The sequence below is a fragment of the Numida meleagris genome, chromosome 4 (genome assembly GCF_002078875.1).
Source record: "Numida meleagris isolate 19003 breed g44 Domestic line chromosome 4, NumMel1.0, whole genome shotgun sequence".
Taxonomy (NCBI): domain Eukaryota; kingdom Metazoa; phylum Chordata; class Aves; order Galliformes; family Numididae; genus Numida; species Numida meleagris.
Genome location: NC_034412.1, coordinates 25,159,775 through 25,180,744, shown reverse-complemented (window position 1 = coordinate 25,180,744; position 20,970 = coordinate 25,159,775). Strand labels below are relative to the sequence as shown.

At 38.2% G+C, this 20,970-nt stretch overlaps 1 protein-coding gene across 1 annotated transcript; it reads left to right on the top strand.

The window, feature by feature from the left end:
* On the top strand, positions 2,623 to 16,910 carry MAP9 (microtubule associated protein 9). Its single transcript, XM_021396107.1, has 10 exons — positions 2,623 to 2,889; positions 4,312 to 4,417; positions 5,054 to 5,304; positions 6,779 to 6,834; positions 7,332 to 7,497; positions 7,998 to 8,087; positions 8,787 to 8,948; positions 9,610 to 9,755; positions 11,007 to 11,139; positions 13,720 to 16,910. The coding sequence occupies exons 1-10, from the start codon at positions 2,863 to 2,865 to the stop codon at positions 13,840 to 13,842; spliced, it is 1,260 nt and encodes a 419-aa protein (XP_021251782.1). The 5' UTR covers positions 2,623 to 2,862; the 3' UTR covers positions 13,843 to 16,910.

Below are 20,970 nucleotides of genomic sequence, written 5' to 3'. Positions count from 1 at the left end.
ATCCTGCCTGGATCTTCTTAAGCTACTTGCAAGTCAGGATGAAGATGTAAAAGTGAGAGGATGAGTTTGTACAAATGACAATGTGGATCTCCTACCTCCAGCATATTTTATGGATGTTACTATGTTCTGTGAATTAACAATGTATTACAAACCTAGCTTTTCTCTTTTGGAAACAAGGTGGGAAGCCATTGAATGCAGTTCCACTGAAAAAAAAGGAAATATTTTGTTTTCATATCATTGAACTTTCTTTGGGAATGAATGATTAAGAAAAGGTCAAGTCAAATTTAAGCTAATGTTTCAATCTGACAGATCTTCTTTCAATTGGTCCCAGATGTGATTAAAACCAAAGTATTTTGTAATCTACTGGAATACAATTGCTTTTATTTATGTAGTGGGGTCCGAGCTGCTGTGCAAATCGGTGAAAAATGAGTTTGTTTTAAGAAAACAAAATGTATATTTTTACACTGAAATAAAGTTTTACCACACAAAGTTGATGAATATTTCATTTCCATTGCATAATTAAATAGTATATTTGTACAAATGCAAAAGAAGAGATGGGGAAAAATACATTAGTGTTGACAGTTTGGGTAAAAGACGAAAGTTTCTCACTTTTCTCTGCTTTTGCTCTTCAGACTGAGCATTAGTTTTACCTCTTTTTTTAAAAGAAAAAAAAAAGAAAAAAAGAAGAATCTGTTATGAAATGTACCTATCTCTGTAGAAGTGAGCAAGAGGTACAAAAAGGCATTTCTGTAAGGAACTCAAGTCCTTCACTGTGGCATAGTCCAGGGATACTTGTGGAGGACTGTGACTAGGAGTTAAGTTAATTAAGGTGAGTTGTCAAATACTCTCCAGTTGGATCGGTGATGTCATGTTTTGAATAGACTGTTCCTGGAGAAAGAATGACATTTACTCAAAATAATCATGGTGACGAGAACAAAAGGCTGAAGTGCTGTTGTGCATTTCCCTGATGCACTGGCTGCTTTTGCAGTTACTTGAGTTGTTCAAAGCTGGTTTGGGCAGCTCTGGGCCTCAGACTGCCTGAGATAGCATGAGTTGCAGTTTACAACTCACCTAAGAACCTTCAGAGGTTTTCCTGAGCTCTGCCTGTGCTGAATGTTTTCCCAACACGGTGACTCTGCTCTCACCACCTGAGGTAGCAAAGGTCAAAGCCAGATCAGCCACGTAAGATCTGGATGACTTGTGGATCTTCTCCAGCAGACTAGCCCTGCAGGTTTAAGATAAGATTGATTGTATTTCTGATTTTATTTTCAGACAATCAGAAAAAGGATGGCATATTTCAGCAAGACAGGCGCATCTATTCAATATATGGCACACTGTAATGGATTATATTGTATGAAGCAAGAGGAAAAATGGGAAGGGCAATGTTTAATGTTTGTCCTTAAAAATTTCTGGGAGAGTAAACCATAGGTAGAAGATGCCACTTGCTGTGCTACTGAAGAAGTTATTTGTACAGATGACTGTCTCACTCAAATCAGTATGCACACAAAATCCAAGAACAAGCTGCATTCCTAACCAAATGCTACTGAAAGGTTTGTAGGAATACTGAAATAATATCTAATTCCCACTGACGTCAGGAACAGAAATAGTCATTTATGAGTTAAGACTCTTGCAACTACCAGCAAAAATCACTTTCTACAGGAGTGTACATCAACCTGACAATTTTGTCATGCCATTAAGTTTCCTTTCAATATAACTTTTGACTTTGGGAAAGAATATCAAAGCAAAAAGAATGCCTTTTTTTCTCTGGTGAGAGGCTTTATATCTTTTGTTTATAGTGACTTCTGGTATACGAGAGAGGAAAGCCTGAATCCAATCTTACACCCTCTAAAATACACCACTTCTAAAAGTTGTTTATATGCATACAAGCTAACCATCTGAAAAACTCATCATGGCCAATTAGAATTGTATTGCCTTGTGGTGCTTATCACTGTATCATCTTGCTGTTGTTTTAAACAGCCTATTTGTAAGCTTCTGGGCAGGCAGAGACTGACCTACATTTGAGCAACAGAACAAAATGTTCCTTCTACGTTTATTTTAGCCAAATTAATATAGTTGCTGGATTTATTTAAAGTGTTGTTCTCCATGCTCCCCGTGTATGTGGAAGAAAAAGAGCATCTTCACCTTCAAGTACACATCTTTTGGATAACTTCGTATTTGTGATATATTCAGCAGTTATTAATCAAGAGAAAATCGACACAGATGTAATGATCGTTTTCAGGCCATAAAATCTTATGCTTTTCGATCTCAGTAAGCTGTCAGAGTATTTTTTTTAAGTGCACTCTTAAAAACCTTTACAGTTACATCAGAGGCTTACGCTCTCAGTTAGGAATAAACCCCACTCAGCTCAGTAAGATGCAGTCCTGATGTTTACGTGCTCTGACAGAAACATAAATAATAACTGAAAACAAACCTTCTTCCTATATAGAGTGTTCAAGGCTGGAGAACTGTTCTAAACGAATGCAATGTCTTTCTAAAAGTGCCATACATCAGCGTTAAGGTGGAAAAAACTCGAATAAAGCAGACGCATCACAAATAAACCAGATTTTTTATCTTAAAATATTTTGCTGCCACCTTCTGGAGTTTAACAAAATGAGCACGTCGGATGTTTGTAACGCGGGGAGAATTTAGCCTTGCAGCAGCAGTTGCTGTTACGTTGTCACAGAGAAAGAACGCGTCGATTTCTTCTTTACTGCTTTTACATACTAAAGGCATCCGATTTCAGCTTCCGCATACAGGGTGTGCCTCGAACCCTTAGCCATTCCGCGGGCACAGCCGAGCACGCCCGCCTTTCCTCCTTTGTCTGGTCACAGCGCGCAGCGGAAAGGGAGGGAGGCAGCCGCCATGTCAGCGGACGGCGCCTCGGCGGAGGTGAGCGGGCGGAGGGAGGCGTGTGAGGGGGAAGGGGGTCAGCGCTGACTTTGCAGTGAATCTTCCGCTTAAAAGTTATTTGCAAAACTGTTTCAGAATGAGCTACCAAAAACGGTTGATGCTCTCGTATTAAAAGGAGCGCAAATTAGGCAGCATCAAAAGGAAAAGAAACCAAAGCTGAGGTTGTGCAAGCCAAGAAATAACATCAGGTGAAAAGAAAACACTTCAATATTGCTGCTGTAGTTCTGCTGCTCAGTGGCTGGCTTAGGGAAGGAACAGAAGCATCACTGAAGGAGATGGACGTGCCCTGAGAGCCCTCCTCTTTGACCACGTTTCTCATGATGTCTCCTTCTACCCGGGGTTTTTCTGTTCTGTACTGTATGGAAAGATGCAATCTTCCCTTTGTATCTTTAGTAGATAAAAGGAATTAAGCAAAATTACAGAAAGGTTTTCTTGTAACAGTGCTGTTTGAGATTAATGCTCTCATTTATATTTATGGAAATACTTTTAACTACCTGCAGATGAGTTCTTACCTCTAGTTTCAGCATGTGCACAGAGGGAACAGTAAATGGAAAAGAAGAGATTTCTAGGTTGTCTGTTCAGTGATCATGTTACAAGCTTGACAACTTTCACTAGACTTTTTCAAAGAATGTCAGTGACTTTATGTAGCTGTTGTATTTGGCCCCCCTGTGTTATGACAGATGTACTATTATTTAAATAGCTCATTTAACTGAAAATGATTGAATCTAACTTCACAAAATAGTCCAAACTAACACGTATTTAATTAGACATAAGTTAAACTGTAATACTCATTTTCATTTGAGAATATCAATGTTCCTTCACTAGGTGGCTGTTATAAAACATCAGCTCAAACAAGAAGTGTCTTAGGAAAAATTGGTCACGTGAAAGACGTTGAGCTTAGTAGGTCAGAAAGAAAAATAACTCCTAGAAATGTATTGTCTTCGTTTTGGATAGGTTGACAGAGCCTCGCCAAGAAAACAGTGCTTGCCAAAAATTCTGGTCCTGAAGTAAGAGTGCAAACGGAGAATATACGTGTTTATTGTATTATTATTTTTTACAATTTACATTGGAAGCTTTTGATAGTAACTTTTATTTAGCTATCAGCATTTTCTGTAAGAAAAATAGGAGCGGGGAAGAGAAAAATCTTTGCTAGTAGTATTCTTATGATGAGGGCAGATAAGAGTACATCATTCTTTTTCTTTCTAAGGAGAACAGGATTTTATGATATTTTGTAGCCTTTAAGAAATCTATTGATTGGTTTGATTTCTCCGAATGTAAGACAGTAACAATACTTTTCTTACTTCTGAAGAAACATTCTATCAGTGTATTTTGAACTCAAGATAAATAGTTCTCAGTTGTTATGAATTGCTCACTCATTTGTTTGCCACTTTCTGATCTAAGCGTCCATGTCTAGAAAGTACCTCACAACCATTTTCCTCTACTCCCCCTGATGAGAGATCTGGGGATTCCAATTCGTTGCTGTGTGGAGAAGTACCACCTGAAAAAGGTAAGACTTAAGTATGTACAACCAGATAAGTGTAATCGCTTATGCCTTGGTAGCATCTAAGGTTCCAATGCAAGTCTGGCAGTTTTCTTAATTTCCTTCCCACTCTCTTAGTAACTTTCTCTTGACCTCTTGTCTCCTTGTATTTTGCTTCTATGAAGGGCCTGGCCTTATTCTTGCAGTTATGTCTAAGTCCAGTATTGTCCCAGGTGTTTAGAGACTGTGTCTTAGATATGGGATAGAACTGTGTCTTAGAAAGTGATAGTTCACTAGATGTCGGAAGAGTTCTTATGTGATTGAAATGGCTCGTGCTTTTTGGTTGCTGCTCTAGAAACGTGTTAAAAGTGGAGAGAAAGCTGGGAAATTTTGTTATTGTCATGCTCTTACATTCTATAACATTTATTAAAGCTTTGGAGTTGCCAATCCAGTCATACATTTCAGTGTAATTGAGTACTCTTGTCATTAGTCCGTATAGGTCTCAGGAGGATATATACAGAAAATATATTGCCCAATATCAAATTTAGTAATGCTTCATAAACAAATGTGTTTAGTTTCTCAGTATTATTATTTGTGTGCTGTAGAATTCTTGTTAATGTTGTCTAAGTGAATGCGTCTGCTTAATCTTCTTACTTCCACTAGATGAGAGGAAAAATATCAACATCAGTGACTTGAAACTGGAGGACAGCAGCAGCAAAACTCCTGCTATGATAGAAGCAACGACCACCACAGTACGTGAAAATAAGAAGTTAGAAAAGTCAACAGATGGCAGTTCAGGTAAAAAGGAAAGACTTGTGCAAGAGCCAACAGTAACTGCTACAGTACAGGAAGTATCGGGGGATGGTCAGTCTGAACATGGGGAGGCGAACAGCACTTCAAAGGATTCTGTCCAGGTATTTTTGTGTGCGTTCTTACCATTGTTCAGAAAAATGTCCTAGAAATGCAGTGAAAGGTTCTGTAAATAAATTTACTGTTGGTTCCTTAAGTGTGTAAAACTCTGCTTATAAAACTTCTGGACCTGAGGCTCATATAAATTATGTTTACTTTTAAGGAAGATGTAGGGAATACCTTTTTGAAGGGCTAGGGAACACTTTTTACACTATTAGTTTAAAAAAAGTTAGTGAAATATGTGTTTTAGAATCTGAATTGAATAGCCTTATTGAAGTAAAGATGTCAAATCTCTATTCTGAATTGAAGTGAGCAGCATATGTTGACAGACAATGGAATCCATGGCTTGACTTGTTTAATGAAAAAAATACAAAGCACTTTATAGAATCATGGAATTGCTCAGGTTGGAATGGACCTTCAAGATCATCAAGTCCAACCGCAACCTAACCATACTGCTCTAACAACCCACTGCTAAATCATGTCCCCAAGCACCACATCCAAACAGTTTTTAAACACATTCAGGGATGGTGACTCAACCACCTCCCTGGGGAGCCTGTTCCAGTGCTTAACAACCCTTTTTGTAAAGAAGTTTTTCCTGATATCCAACCTAAACCTCCCCTGGCGCAACTTGAGGCCATTTCCCCTTGTCTTGTCACCTGTCACGAGTGAGAAAAGAGCAGCCCCGCTCTCACTGCAATCACCTTTCAGGTATTTGAAGAGAGCAATAAGGTCTCCCCTCAGTCTGCTCTTCCCCAGACTAAACAGCCCCAGTTCCTTTAGTCACTCCTTGTAGGGCATATTGTCCACGTCTTTCACAAGCCTTGTTGCCCTTCTTTGGACCTGCTCCAGCACCTCAATGTCCTTTCTGTACTGAGGCGCCCAAAACTGAACACAGTACTCGAGGTGAGGCCTCACCAATGCTGAGTACAGGGGCAGGATTACTTCCCTAGTCCTGCTGCTCACTCCATTCTTGCTGCTGGCCGGGATGCTGCTGTTGTTCTTGGCCACCTGGGCACACTGCTGGCTCATATTCAGCTGACTGTCCATCAGCACATCAAGGTCCCTTTCCGTCAGGCAGCTTTCCAGCCACTCCTCCCCAAGTCTGTAGGGTTGCCTGTGGTATGCCTCATTATAAGAAAGAAAGTATGTGGATATTTGATGTAGCAGGGAAACCCACTGCTCAGTCAGATTGTTTGTATTCCTTTGTATGTCTACACTATAGACTTTTACATGATACAAAGAAACATTTCTAAGTACTGTTCCAAACATTACAAAAGGTGCTTGGTTTAGGTTTTTTTTTTTTTTAACTTTCTTAGCCTGTAAGCCTGTACTGTACCTATGCTATATTTGAGTGGCTTTCTTGTGTATATATTTGGCACATTAACATATTTAACATGTTAGCCTTCAAAGTCTGTGTCATCGTAATCTAGTTCTGTTACCTGAGAGACTACGATTTTTCCTTTCCTTTTTGTTTCTTAGAAACAAAGTGGAACAATGAAAGCAGTTCTACGGAGCTCAAGATCCTCATCTTGCAAGTAAGAGAATGATGCTATATATCACAGTCTACAGGGCGTAGGTTATATATAAGTGCTATGATAGTGCCGCTTACCTCTCATTTTCTATCATCGTTTTCTTTATTGCTAACAACCTCTGGCCATCTGTGGAGAGAAGAAAAGCATGTTCAAATTAGACTCCAAGTCTTTTGCTAATGTCTATAATGAGTTTGTGCTAATGTCTTCACCAATTAATCCAAAGCATGGTATCTTTACTGGTTTTAAGCTTTTTTTTTTTTTTAAATAGGTGAAAGTATAAGGAGCTTGTAAATGTTCTTGGTCTGAATATGTTGAGTAATGGCTTGTTTTGTTAACAATAAGCTTAAGCTGTCCAAAGTAAACAGCCTTCCTTCCTTTCCCGTCCCCACACAAGTGCAGCTACAGTCACAGTAACTTCTGGTATCAAGTGAAATAAAAGGAACATTACTTGCTATCCGTTACAATAAATAGAAGGATCTTTAATATGTCTGTCTTTGTAGGTTTCTGTCTTCTGCACGCGTAAAGGAAAAAGTGAAAGCTGTTCCATCGGCAACAACTGTTTCACCTCAGTATTTGGGAACATTAAAGATGTTGGAGGATAAACACTTGCAGAAGAATAGTACAGAATTTGACAAAGCAGATAGTTTACGAGCAGCTGTTTTCCAGGTAGATCTTAAAAAACCAAAAACCCCTATGCATATAAAGGTCTAGTAAGAGGATCCAACAACACTTACTTTCATTAAGTCAGTATTTCTAATGATATTACTTACATGTGCTTACATATAATAATTCTTTTCTTCCGTTGGTCATGCTTTCTGATTAAATTATGAACTAAAAAATTAATTGAGAGGGACACACTGTTTCATAATTTATTATTATGTCAGACTATTTTCAGACATATAAGATGATTTCCTTTATTTTTACTTTTTCTTGAGCAAAAGTAAGTAGTTTAAAATTCCTTTAGAAGTAAAAACAAGTCTAGCATTCTCTCTGGAAAGATGATCTATGTAGATAATTACTGAAGTAGCAAGTGGAAGAATTGGGAGTCATTTTGGTGGTCATTATACTGGTGCTGCTCTAGTAATATTGATCTGTTTTAACAGAACTTATTTAGTTACGGCTTAAAAACACTTCAAAATATGTAAATCTTCCAATTATTCTTACAGAACTGGGTGGAAAAGAAAAGAGTTTCTCTACTGGAATTAAAGAGAATTGAAAAGAAAAAAGCTGAAGAGCTGAGGAACGATACTGAAAAGGTTTGTTTACACTCTTGTTTTAAGAGAAGTTGATGAACTATCATTTTTTTGAAGTGTGCTGACCTGTGCTTTCTGTCAAATTACATCACTCTCCTATTATAAGGCTACTGGTTTTCTCTAGAACAGAGTGAGCTGAAACAGAAAGTGGCATATCCTAGTTATTATGATTGTTCTAAAGAAAACGAGGCTAATGCTTTCCTGCAGAAACATACAAACATACCTGCTTTACACCAATCATGTTAGAGGCGTTCTTCTTAGATTAGTTTTCAGGATTGTTCACAAAGACCTCAGGATGCTCATGGCTTCCAGTGTTAAGTTTTAACATTTCTTCTGCTGGAAAATTAGTTTGCTCACTATCTCAAGAGATACTTTTCTACCTTTTGAATATGCAGTTCTTAGATCTGTTTTTTTTTTTCAGTATTAAACAAGTTTTCCTTTCCAGTATTTAATATGTATTTCATGTTCTTCTACGCACTTTGCAGGAGTAGTTCATATCATTTGAGTAAAATGAGTTAAAAATGAGCATAGAAAAAGTGTATAGTTCATACTTGAAGTGTTTCCTACAAATCTATTTCCATTTCTTTATGTATTAGATTCATTTAATCTGTATATGAGAATGAGTTCAAAGCACGCTTTTTCAATTATAGCTATATTTTTTATTTAAATGTATTTAAACTGTGAATGATATTTCCTATCTAGAAAGAAGCTGTTAAAAGAGAGGAAGCAAATGCATCTTTTGAAACCTGGAAAGCAATGAAAGCAAGAGAAGCAAAGAAGCTGAATGAAAAAAAGAAGCTTGAAAAACTTAAGGAAAAGAAAGCAGCAGAACAGAACACAGAGAAAGCAGAAGCAGCACAGAAGGTAATGTGAAATATGTACATAAATGTGTATCGGATGTGATTTTGAGAATTGTTGAGGATAACTTGGTTAATCCAGAAAGAGATAGAAATGAACTGGATTCCAGCATCTGAACAGGATTAATCTTTGAATAGAGCATTATGAGATTCTGTTCTGTTGAAAATATGCAGCTACTTCAGAAGGTCCCTGCAGCCCTGAAGTGGTGGTTTCCATGGTATGAGGATTCAGAGACAATGTGTCCTGCTCTTAGACATTCAAGATGGGTGGTTGGGTAGAAACAGCTTCATTTTGGGGATTGGAACTAAGAGTTGAGGGTTGGAACTTGATGATCTTCAAGATCCCTTCCAACCTAAGCCGTTCTATGGTTTTCTTTTTTTACTGTATAACATTTGTATGCAAACAGGCATTTCTGTGTATTTAGATTCTGTCAGCTGAATGTAAAATAAACTCCATATAAATATGTTGGGAAAAAATTAAGGCTTACTGGGGAAAATAACTTACCCTTTATAGATACAGTGAGATCCCCTTCTGAGCAATGCAGGAAATAAATATTACAACATTTGAAAGTGTAGAAATAGAAAAGATAATAATTCAGAACAAATTAAGAGAGTATTGACACAGAGATGAGGGCTAAGATTGCTAATTAATCTGTTATTTTTCTTAGGCATTTGAAAAATGGAAAGAGAAAAAAACAGAATATTTGAGAAAGCAAAGCAGACAGGAAGAACAGTGTGAAAGAATCAGAAAGAAGAAAGAAGAGGAATTAGCGTCCGAAAAGAAGAGGGACAGCATATCAGCAGTTGAAAAATGGTATCTCCTTTTGGGTTTTGGAGTATCGGTTTCCAAAATTTTGCTTAACAGGTCTTCTGTGAATGTTTGATATGCTATTGACTGGAGAACAGTGGCATGCTTAGGATCAAGCTTTTCACTCCCAGCTAATAAGCACGGCTGTGAGAACAAGCCTGCAGCTTCTTTCATTTTAGTAACTTAAATTCTTTCTTCCCCAAAAGACTACTGTCTCAGCCCAGGCAGAGGTACTGCAACTCAGAAGTAGGATTCACTTAGTAATATAAAGTCTTATATGACTAGTATCATGCTCCATTATTAAGCAATAGGAAGGGAAGTAAGTCTTTCTTCAAGCATTTGGAACAGAATGTATGAAAGTGTATTCAAAAGCAAGTAAGATGTGTCTGCTGGAGAAATTCTTTGCTGGTTTTACAAGCCAAGAGTTTTCAGAGACTTTGTGCAACTTACTGTTACCTGCACAATTTTAAAATCTATTTTTATATGATATCATATAAGGGAAACAGTAGTACAGAAAAGATGATATCATAATACGTAGAATAGTAAGTTCATATATGAGGGCGGCTCCAAAGGTAATGCCTCCTATTTTATTATGTTGGCCAACAAAGTCAGAGGCTGATGTTGGTGGTATGGCAGTAGAGTTTAAACGTTCCCACCAGTATTCCTTTTCTTATTGTTGCCATGTGACAGATGGCAGCAGAGGGGCAGTCTGACAGAATGGCATCTGATATGGAAGTGTGTATGAAGCAATGGTGTGTCACTGAATTGCTCCATGTGGAAAAAATGGCACCCACTGACCAAACAGTGGATGTGAGCGCAGTGAGTGGTGAGTGGTGCGTTTCGGCAGTGGCGACAGCATTGTAAAAGACAAGCCATGTTTCTGGACAGCCATGCACAGCTGTCACACCACGAAATGAATAGCATCTCAATCAGCTCATCTGCGCCGATTGGCTAATGGTGATGACTGTGTTACTAAGTAGTGTTCTGTAGCTGAGATTTTGCTCCATCAAATAGTGTGATTGTACTCTTTGTGTCTGTTGTTTCCATGGGAATAAATAGGAGGCATTACTTTCAGAGCAAGCTACATATACCTTTGTGATATAATAAGTGGCGATGAACATCAAAGATTTTACATATGTTTATTCTTTATGTGTTATTAAATGCATAAAATATCGCTTTGAACTTGATTTAGTTAATCAGTCACAGGTACTGCACTTAGGTTGTTGAACAATGATTTCCTGTTTATCCTTTTCACAGGAATGATAAGAAGAAAGAATATATGAAACAAAAGAAGGCAGAAGAAATCCTGGAGAGAAGAAAGAAAGAAATACAACAGGGAGAGAAGGAGGAAAAAGATAAAATGGCCATAGAAGAATATGAAAGATGGATGGTAATGTAATTTTTTTTACACTATATAAAAATCAAAGAAATGAATGAAGTAATGAGTGTGAATACTTTGCATTTTTTTTTTTGGTGTTACAGGAGAGGCCAGGTGGCGGCAGTATTACATAGCTAGTCCTCAAAAATTCTTGAACAAAATGATAAAATATGGTGTGCTGGAATTTGAGCGTATATGGAAAATATATTTTCCCTACCTACGTGACTTGGAGTTTTGATTTTCATTGTATTTTCTTCCATTCTGTGTCAGGAGCAGCCATCTCTGAAGGCCCAACTCACTACAGCACAAAACCAGCAAAACCACCTAGCAGCAGTACCAGCTGCAACAGTGTATGCAATTACACTTGAGAAAACATTTAAAGTGGAGAATTCTGTGCCTTAAAATTGATAAAAGCCATTATACTGAAGTTTGAGATTATTTCATTGACTAGAAAGGGTGAAACTCTAATGCTGCCATTTATATTTTCCCTACAACTGCAAACTTTAGTCCAAGTTGTTAAGCTTCAGATTAATGTAGAAGTCTAGTACCAGCATTAAGGAAATATCTTTTTCCTTGTGCAAACTAAGAGAGTTTGCTGATATTCTTAGCATAAATTGTTTTCTTAAAGATGTGTAACTTGCTGGTTAAAGAAATACCTGCTTTTTCCATGCTCGCTCTATAACACAGTCATTCATGATGTTGACTTCTAAGGTTTTCTTAGTTTAAAAGCATTTCTTTTATTGTCCTTCTTCTTGTGATTTCTAGCATACATTCTGTATGTAAGGGCTCTGCTGCCATTCATAAGAATGGGATTTTGCAGCTCAGCTGGCTTACAATCCTTACAGCGGCTCATTTATACCATCAGTAGTGTAGAAAGAAATTCTTTTTCAGAGTCTCAAGTAGGTTTTCTGTGTTTTTTCTTTTTTACTGGGCTTATTTAACAACTGAGACAGACAGCAGAAGTACAGGTGTGGGATACCTTTTAAAAGGATAGTCATCCTTTATTTAGCTAACTCAGAAGTTCTCAGCTACAAATATAAGCAGCAGACTACATGCTTTCCTGTTTATTTTCAAATCTTTTTAGTCTAATTTTTGAATGTTTTAAGACCATACTTGTCCTGATCCCCTTCTGGAATGCTTCTGATTTCTGTAATCATTGGTTACACGTGTTTTCTCTGGTCTCATTTGTCGTGTGCTTTCCCGCTCGTTTTTGTCCTGTGATTAGTCCAATGTTAGATTACTTCTTAGTTAATCAGTATTTCTGGTTCCCAAGGAAGGAAGTACTATGTGTTGAGTAGAAGCTAACACTTTGTCAAGGTATGCTCTGTTTACAGAAACTATCCTCTATTAGTATAGCTGTAGGAATGCATGAATGTGGCCTCTCATTGTGTGTTTGACTTCTTTGCTGTCTGTAAGAATCTAGAAGAAAGTGAGTATCCTAGCTGTGTTATGTTCTCTGATATACTTGGTAAATCTTGACCTAGCTGTGCTGTTGAGAGGTAGGGCTGCAGGTCACGGATTAAAAACATTATTGATAGAGCTGATGTTTCAGTACATCTTGTGCTCTTATTTTTTGTACATAACACAAGTATAGCTGGTATTAGTAAGTTTTAATGAAAAATTCCTCTCTAGCCCTCTCTTTTACAATAGCACATCTACCCCCATTTACCTGTCTATTCCCTCATCTCACTATTTGTCTTCTCAGTATGACTAACAGAAAAAACAGGACATTTTCCTGTTCAGCTTGCTCTAGCTTTAACAGGGGTTTGGACTAGATGACCTCCAGAAATCTTTTCCAACCCTTAAGAGTCTGTGATTCTGTGATCTTGGGAACTTGCAGGATGTACAGTGTCCTTCAGAGAGCTAGTATCATGTGTTATCTAAGACCTCCAGTCATGGCAATGAGCAGTACTTCCACAGCAACACAGTTCACTCATGTGAAAATGTGAAACTTTTATGGTGCTTCAAAATACTGGCTGATACGTCACAGCAGAGGAAAAAACAAGGTTGGATTTAGCAAAATTGATTACGGTTTAAAGCCTGCATATCCACACTGCGTCTTTGCTACAGATGGCTTGCATGCCAGTTGCTGTTCCTAGGCGTGCATTGTTAATGTGCCAGAAAGCCAGCAGCTCAGGGACCTTTTATCCATCTGTCAAGTGGAGCACACTAAGCGATGCTCTGGTTCACAATGTCAGTCATCGTCCCACCAATAGGAAAACTGCTTTGGGCCTGTAAATTGTATGCACAAATATTTCTTAAGAGAAATATTAAAATGAAACTAATTATATCCAAGACAAATATAGTACCTAATCTACAAGGCCTTCTGTTTCATTTTTTGTTTAGATAGCGCACAAAGCCATCTCATCCCTGAGACTGTCACTTCAACTGCAAGTAACATCAAATGTTATTATGCTTCTTTGTTGCATTGTGCAGTGTGTGTGGCTGAATCCCTAAGAGGGATGTGCTAAGCTCCAAATGGCAAATCTCTATTGTGTTTTAACTTCTCATTTTATACATGAAAGATTTAGCAATAATTCTGACTTTTCAGTTGCTAGAACTCTTTTATTTGACATAATGTTTTGTTCTCAGGAGAAGATAAAGAGGAGAGAGCAGCTTGAGAAGAAGCAGAAGAACCTCCCAGCTGTCCATGAGGATGAAGTGTCTTTTCCCTGGATCCCACCTGGCAGAGTCACCTATACAAAGAATTACTGAACAGTCTATTGCCTTCTCTGCAAAAAGATGATCTGCTTATATTCTCTCAAGACTAGTGTGTTATTTCAGTAACAGCTGAATTTTCACTGAATCCACGATAGGTGTTGCATCCTTTCTTTTTAGTTTATTTGATCTCTGGAGTTGAAATGGGTCAGTTGTCCTATTCCATGACTTTAACAAATGCACTAATTTTTGTAATTCTGTGTTTAACTTAGTTTTGCTAAATGTTGTCTTACTCCATTCCTTTTCGGTGAAAGTGCATATTCAAGAGATGTGAGGCTGGACTCTGTTGGGTTTTTTTTTCACCCAGTAAGTGGCAGCTTACTTAGCAGAATTAGCTTAAATTACTAGACTACTATTCAGCATTAGTAACGACAATTGTTACTCAAAATGAGTGGTCAGTTGCAACTAGATGTGTTCAGAATCAAGAAAAAAAAATGTTTCTATGTCCATTCTGAAAAGTCTTAGACTCAATCTATTTATAAACAACTAAATGATGATGAACAGGTGATAAACACAGTATTCAAGGAAAAGGGAAGTACAGGCCAGGGAGCCTACCTATATGTGCAAGATGCAAAGACGTTCACACCTGATGGTGTGTTTGAATTACTTCTCTTCCTTCACCTGCAAAACCTGTTTTGAGTGAGTAGTTGAGAGGTGATCCATATATCATAGGTGAGAATGGTGTTTGTGATCAGGAACGCTTCTGCCATGAGGATGATGAGACTGGGGGGATTACGTTTGGAAGAACTGCTGTGTGAAACAGGGAGGATGGGGAAGGGGATGTTGGGTGTCTTGCAATAGAACAGAGACATGAGGCTAAACAGTATGGTGGGAGGATTTCGTTTTCATGCATAAAGAAACAAGCTGCAGAGAACACACAGTTCTTAGATTGTGAAATATAAAAAATAACTTTTAAATTAAAACTACATCATGTAGAAACTGCTTTTCACGAAGTCAAAAGCAGTTAGCTGTGGGATGGAAGAAAAGAGCTAACTGGAACCGATACAGTGTGAAATGATCCAGGTTTAAGACTGCAACTGTTAATTATGTTTCAGGTATTTGTATACATTCAAATTATTTCCTGTTTCCTACTGGAAATGATATTTTAGAAGCATATTTTGCAATTCATAAAAAATCTTACATAAAAACTTTAGTGCTGAGCAGTGGTAGTCTTTGAGGCAGTCTTAGGAACTGAAAATGGCTTTTCTGGAACTGAATTAAGACTTCAGTGGTTGTTTTTACATGATCAAATAAATCCCTCCCAAACACATTTCAATCATTGCTAATGAGCCAGTTTTTCTTTTTTTTTTATTGCTGTTTGCCTTGCTTTTTTGGAAACAAAAATAGTGGCATCTCCTGGGAAGAGAAAAAAAACACAAGACTGTCAAACAGAGGAATTTCTTTAGTTCCAGAGGTTTCTTGTTTGTAATGAATCCACCAAGGATTTAAATGCACTTGTTTTGGCCATAACAGTTTTTATTGCCATAATGCTGTACAGGTGACAGTTATCACTGGGATGTATGTGAAAGTGAAATTAGAAGGATATTTCATTTCCTTACCGTTGAATATGGTTACGTTCATTATTGTTCTGTGACTTCATAATTCAAGCTTTGTCAAAGTTTGACAGAAGCAGATAAGACATGCTAGAACAGTAGGTAGACTCTTTTACATAGTCCTGCTCTGTACTGGAACATTTAAGCGGGTCTCTGCTGGTCCTGTCTCTTGCTTCCAGGTCTATTTCTTCCTCAAAGGATAATTGTACTTGACTTGGATTTGATGCTTTTATTTGTTTCTCAACTTCTGTTATCAGGCTTCTCACCCAGACGTGTTGTGTGTGTTGAAGTTTTTGTTCTACTAAGGAATTATAAAGGAAATAGGAAGCTTTATGACGCCATCCTTTGATTACATGCTGTCTGCAGATGATCCAGATTTTTACCTGGCTTTAGCAATGCTCTACTACAGATAGCACAGACAGGTGAATACGGGACTTTCATAAACTCTGGCCCTGGCCCTGCCTGGACTACCCTTTACATTGTGGCAGGTCAAGTGCTTTTTCCAGCAATAGTGATATGACAATGACAGTGTTGATATCTAGAGAGAGAGCGGAAGTTTTCTGCCTGCAGAAACTTTGAAGAAGTTGAGAACTTGCCCACCCAGAGCAGCTTCAGTGGACAACCCAAGAGGCAGGATAAAATTACATATACCAGCAGGAGAGTAACAACTACAGCACAGGCAAAATCCAAATGAAATGCCAGCTCAGAATTAACCCACACAAATTTTATGGGGAAAAAAATGATGGATTCATGCCTTTGGGCTGCAGCAGTGGTGTACATCATTGTCTGCTAGGCTTCTAGCACTACCAGAAACCTGAAGTTCAGGTTTAGTGCATCAAGAAACTATATAGCTGTCTAATTTAATGGGAAGATAAAATGTATAGTAGACAGCAGAGTGTTGTACAGCTGCCTTCAGGAGAGACTGAGGCAAAGTGTGCAGCCTGTGTGAAACTTGGGATGCAGAAGCACCTAGATCTTTATTTTTGCAGTATCCAGCTAGAGCAAGTAAAACAAGTCTCTATGCTCACAGGCTAACAATAGAGGGATGCAAATGAAAAGAGGTAATGGCAGATCTGGAAAAGGGTTTCTCGTATGCCTGTTGCTATGCTGAATATTGTGCTTTGCTCTTTTCAAGCCTTTAGCTAATTGGATGGAAAAATTTTCTCAGAAGATACAAGTGGGAAGATGTAGGTGACATGCTTCATAGGAGTGATATACCCCAAACCCGCAGAAATTCACAGCTTTTCAATGAAGAAAAAGTACTCAAGCTTTGTAGACACCCACAAAAGAAGTTAATACAACTCAGTGTTTGTCTTTTATAATGAAGTATTGCAGTGTTGGTCTAATTTTCAGACATGTTATAGCATGATGTAGGAAAAAGTGAAGCTGAGATGTACAGGTGTGTATAGTAACTTATAAAAATTTATCTATGCAAATCCTATTTAACTTGTTTATTGATGATGAGAAAATTATTTTGTTATTTGTCAATAAAGTGTATTTTAGTATAATGAGGTCAATGTTTTCATCTGATCTGTGGATATAACATTTTACTTAAACCTTTTATACATGTAAGTGAACTAGGCAATGTCCCTAAGCACAACCAGTGCTTTTATCATTGTTAATAGGACAGATAGCCTCAGACCTGTATCCCACTCAGGTGACAGCTTCTAACATAGCACCCTCTCCTCCGGCTCACTGATACTCACTGTGTGCTGCCACACCAGTGCAAAAAACCACCTAGGGGACGCCAGTGTTTTGAAATAATGGCATGGAGGATAATCTGTTTCTCATTTTCTCTTTTTTTTTCTCCAGGTGTTTTATTCAGGCATTTTTCAAATGTTTCAAACGTTTTCAAATGTTTATTCACCAAGAGCAGTCCAGACAAAATGTAGACACATGACGAAGTGCCTTACCCCTCTTTCTCCGAAACCAGCTATGCAGGGGGACATTAATATAAATCAGCTGAAGAAAGAAATAGGATTCCATTAAGGATAAGTAATTTTCTTTTCCCGTTCCCTTGTTCTGGGTAGGAAAGGCTGTGCACTGGTCTCTGTTATACTTCTTGTTTCATATTCACAGAACAGAAAGTCTGTTAGATCCTCTTACCTAGTTTGTGTATCCAGAACTGGTACATTCCACGCAGTTATTTCTGTTTTAAACTGACTCACTTGAGTTTAACTAAAACACTGTTTACCTCTTTCACTGCCTCATTAAAGAGGAGCTCCAACCCCCCTAGTATACCGTGATTTTGGGGGACAGCTCTTGCTTTGAAGACCAAAGCTGCAGTTCTGCCATTTCATTTCCTCTTGCCGGACTAAAAGCTTCGCAATCTCATTGCGACCAAGGCTGCCATCAGCTTCCACAATCTGAGCTTCTTCATCCCTGTAACCCTGCAAAAGCTCAGCTCTAGTCGTAAGCACCTCTTAGGTGACCAACACTTTCAAATACTACTGATACTTCCACCTTCAGATTCCAACTGAACTGTGAGTCATAAAAAACAATTTCTAAAATGCTAATAAAATTTATTGGTTAGACTTTAGTGGATAATTAGTAATTGAAAAATTCTAACCTCATTGTTTCAGCCTGGGCTATGAACAAGTCTGTTCGTATTATCAGGCTGTACTCAGTTAAGCTGTATTTTCAACATAAAACATAATTTTAGCGCCTACACCCATAACAGATGAAAAGTGCCAATAAAAGCTCTTAGTTTTGCAAAGTATTTTGCTTTTCTACTACTTGTTCATTTATGAACAGCTCTTTTCTGTGATGCTTTTATTTCTAGATAAATTCTGATTAAAACAGTGGAAAGTTTTTCAGTTCTTCATTTAGAGAAGAAGTGAATACTCCCATTATAGGTTAATCATTTTTTTCATGAAGAGAAATATAAAATGAATATATATTCATTTTCATAAACTGGGATGCCCAGTCCCTGATGATAAAAAATGATACAAGGCTAACATTGTTTTCAAGCATCATTAACTCTCCAAAAGTGAAGTAGGATGTTCCACTGTTTAACTGTTTCAGTGCCCAGAGGTAGCATACAGCAATAATACCCCAGTTGGTTTTCCTTTGCACATTTTAACAGGGTGAACAACACTGAAACCCCTCCCCAAATATCCTGTTTTATAACAAATTATTTAAGGACTACTGGGGAAAAGAAATCTAGGGGATGGAAAATTATTCAAACTGTTCTCAATCTATTTCACTTTCTTGAATAAACATCTGAAGGATTTGGGAGGATAAATTACATTTTAGAAAAAAAAAGTCTTTCTTATCTCATCTGAATTCCTATAAGGTTTTTTGTGCTTCTAATGTTTAATTGTACTGAGGATGTATGGAGGTGATTTAGCACCCAGTCTACCACCCTGGTTGCAAAGTCCTGCAGGTAGGCAGAACTGCTCCCATCCAGAAGAGCTCTTGGGAACTCTGGGCATTGCCAGTTCCACTCCCTGACATGTGCAGGATGGCATCCACTCTTCCCTTCTGTACCAGAAACATCTTTCTACTGACAGCTATAGGCAAAACGTGAGCTGCAGTTACCTCAGCCAAGGTTAAACCACTGCAGATAGCTTTCTCAACTTCCCAGTTTTGCCTTTTGTGTAAGTAGAGCCTTGTTAATACAGTTGTTATTGCTTGGATCACCTACAGCTAAAAGTGAGAATATCATCTTTGACTGAGATGGGAATGGGAAAAACTTACATTGTGAAAGGTCAGAGAGATAAATGAAAAGATTAAGACTTTTATTTAAACATATTTTTAGCTGTCAGGGTCAAAGAGAGGATACCAATGAGAAAAAAATAGCAACTGGTGATGTCATCATTAAATTTATCATTAGTAGAAACACTGTTTTTTATGAACATGGTGCTAGATACTGCACAAGCCAAATGGAAAGTGGACTTGTCACAGAACACTCCCCATCCCACAAAGCAGGTAAGAGGCATTTAGGCAAAATCTCGAGGGGGAAGAGGATGGCTGTGAGCAGGCAGCAGGGCTTCCAGACCAGCAGCCATGCTGCAGTGACATCCACAGCTCCTGGCAGTCTGGTTTCACACTTTGCCAGTTACTGCCCTTTATCACTGTCTTCCTTTCAGCAGTCAAAGGCAATGTGCTCATTTTTTCCCTTCACTTTTCTGCTGACTATGTTGTCAAGCATCCTTTGGCTTCCTTTTTCCAACATAACAGATTTCCTGTCTTTCCCGCTTAAGATACTAAATAATTCTGTCCATTCTTGCTGCCATACTGCACCTCCAAAAGAGATCAATCTGCTCAAAGAACAACTGTCTTCAGTACTGGCATACAGTGTAAAGTATCATTATAGAATCAAACCCTAACATCAATTTGACACATACTTTTTCCCTTAAACAGATGGTACAGCATCAAGCTGTTAACTTTCACCACAGCAAAGATGTCATTCTGCCTAAAGTTTCTATTCCTCGTGTGAATCAATAATATGTAGGAAGACTGCATTAGAGAAATGCTTTTTGCAAATGGCTTTACGTATTTGTAGCTTATACATGTGCAAGGTCACATGATAATGACACTCAATTTTCAAGGGCAAACACTTTTCTGGCTTCCCAAGTATCACTTGAGAGAAGTTATGTGCAAATGGCACGAGGGCAATGGTAGATGATAACAGTAGAAATAATAGCTCAGGGCTTCATGTACCAACCAACTGTGCTTTGCAAACCCTGTCTAGTGACTTGCAAATTAAATATCCTTTACTCTATGCTCTTTATGTTTCCTTTCACCTTTTCTTGTGCAGATAGTTGCTTTAAATAATCAATTCTATTGGTTAAAGCAGTCATAAGAGAATGACTGGGGAGAATTTAACTCTGTGTATGGAGTCCTCGCTCTTTTGCCTATCCATGATGGGGTAAAACAGGGCAAGGATGCAAGGACAAGACAGGTCAGTGGGGTGTTGTATGGGTTTCTCTCTTCATTATAGGCTGAATGCAATTTTCCCAATCTGCCAAAAGTTGGGCAAATCCTTCTACGCATGCTGAGTCAGGATTTTCTGTGGGCAGACCTGCTGCAGTCACAGCTGGCACTGCTCTGTTGGCATCGCTTTAAGTATCTGCTCTTTAAAAAGTGGATGATCTTTTACCACAGTACAATGCTCCAATGCAGTAACTGAGTATGTCTCATCTTCAGCAAAGCATGCAGCTAGGAATTAGCGCACACAACTTCACTGCTCCTGTAAGAGGCCTAGATTGCCCCTGAAAGGTATTGAAAATACTTTAGCAAAAAAGCAAGGATTGTTGTTCTGGCCACACTTAAAATTTCAGTAATTCAAGGACAGATCCACCCTGACTACTGAACACTGAACTCCAGCTCTGTAAAGCAAAGATTTCAGCTGCTAAGCACCTGGACTTTGTAGAGGTTTCACTTGTATTCGTGTCCAGCCATACCAGAATTAGTGAGAACACTTGGTACTCATGTACAGCGTCACACATTTGATCCTCCCACGTAAGAATTATTATCCCCCACATCAGAGAAATGTGGTTCTCAGTCAAATCAGAGGTTAGAAAACACTTTTAGTTCCCCAACATGCATTCTGATGCTATTACTGCTT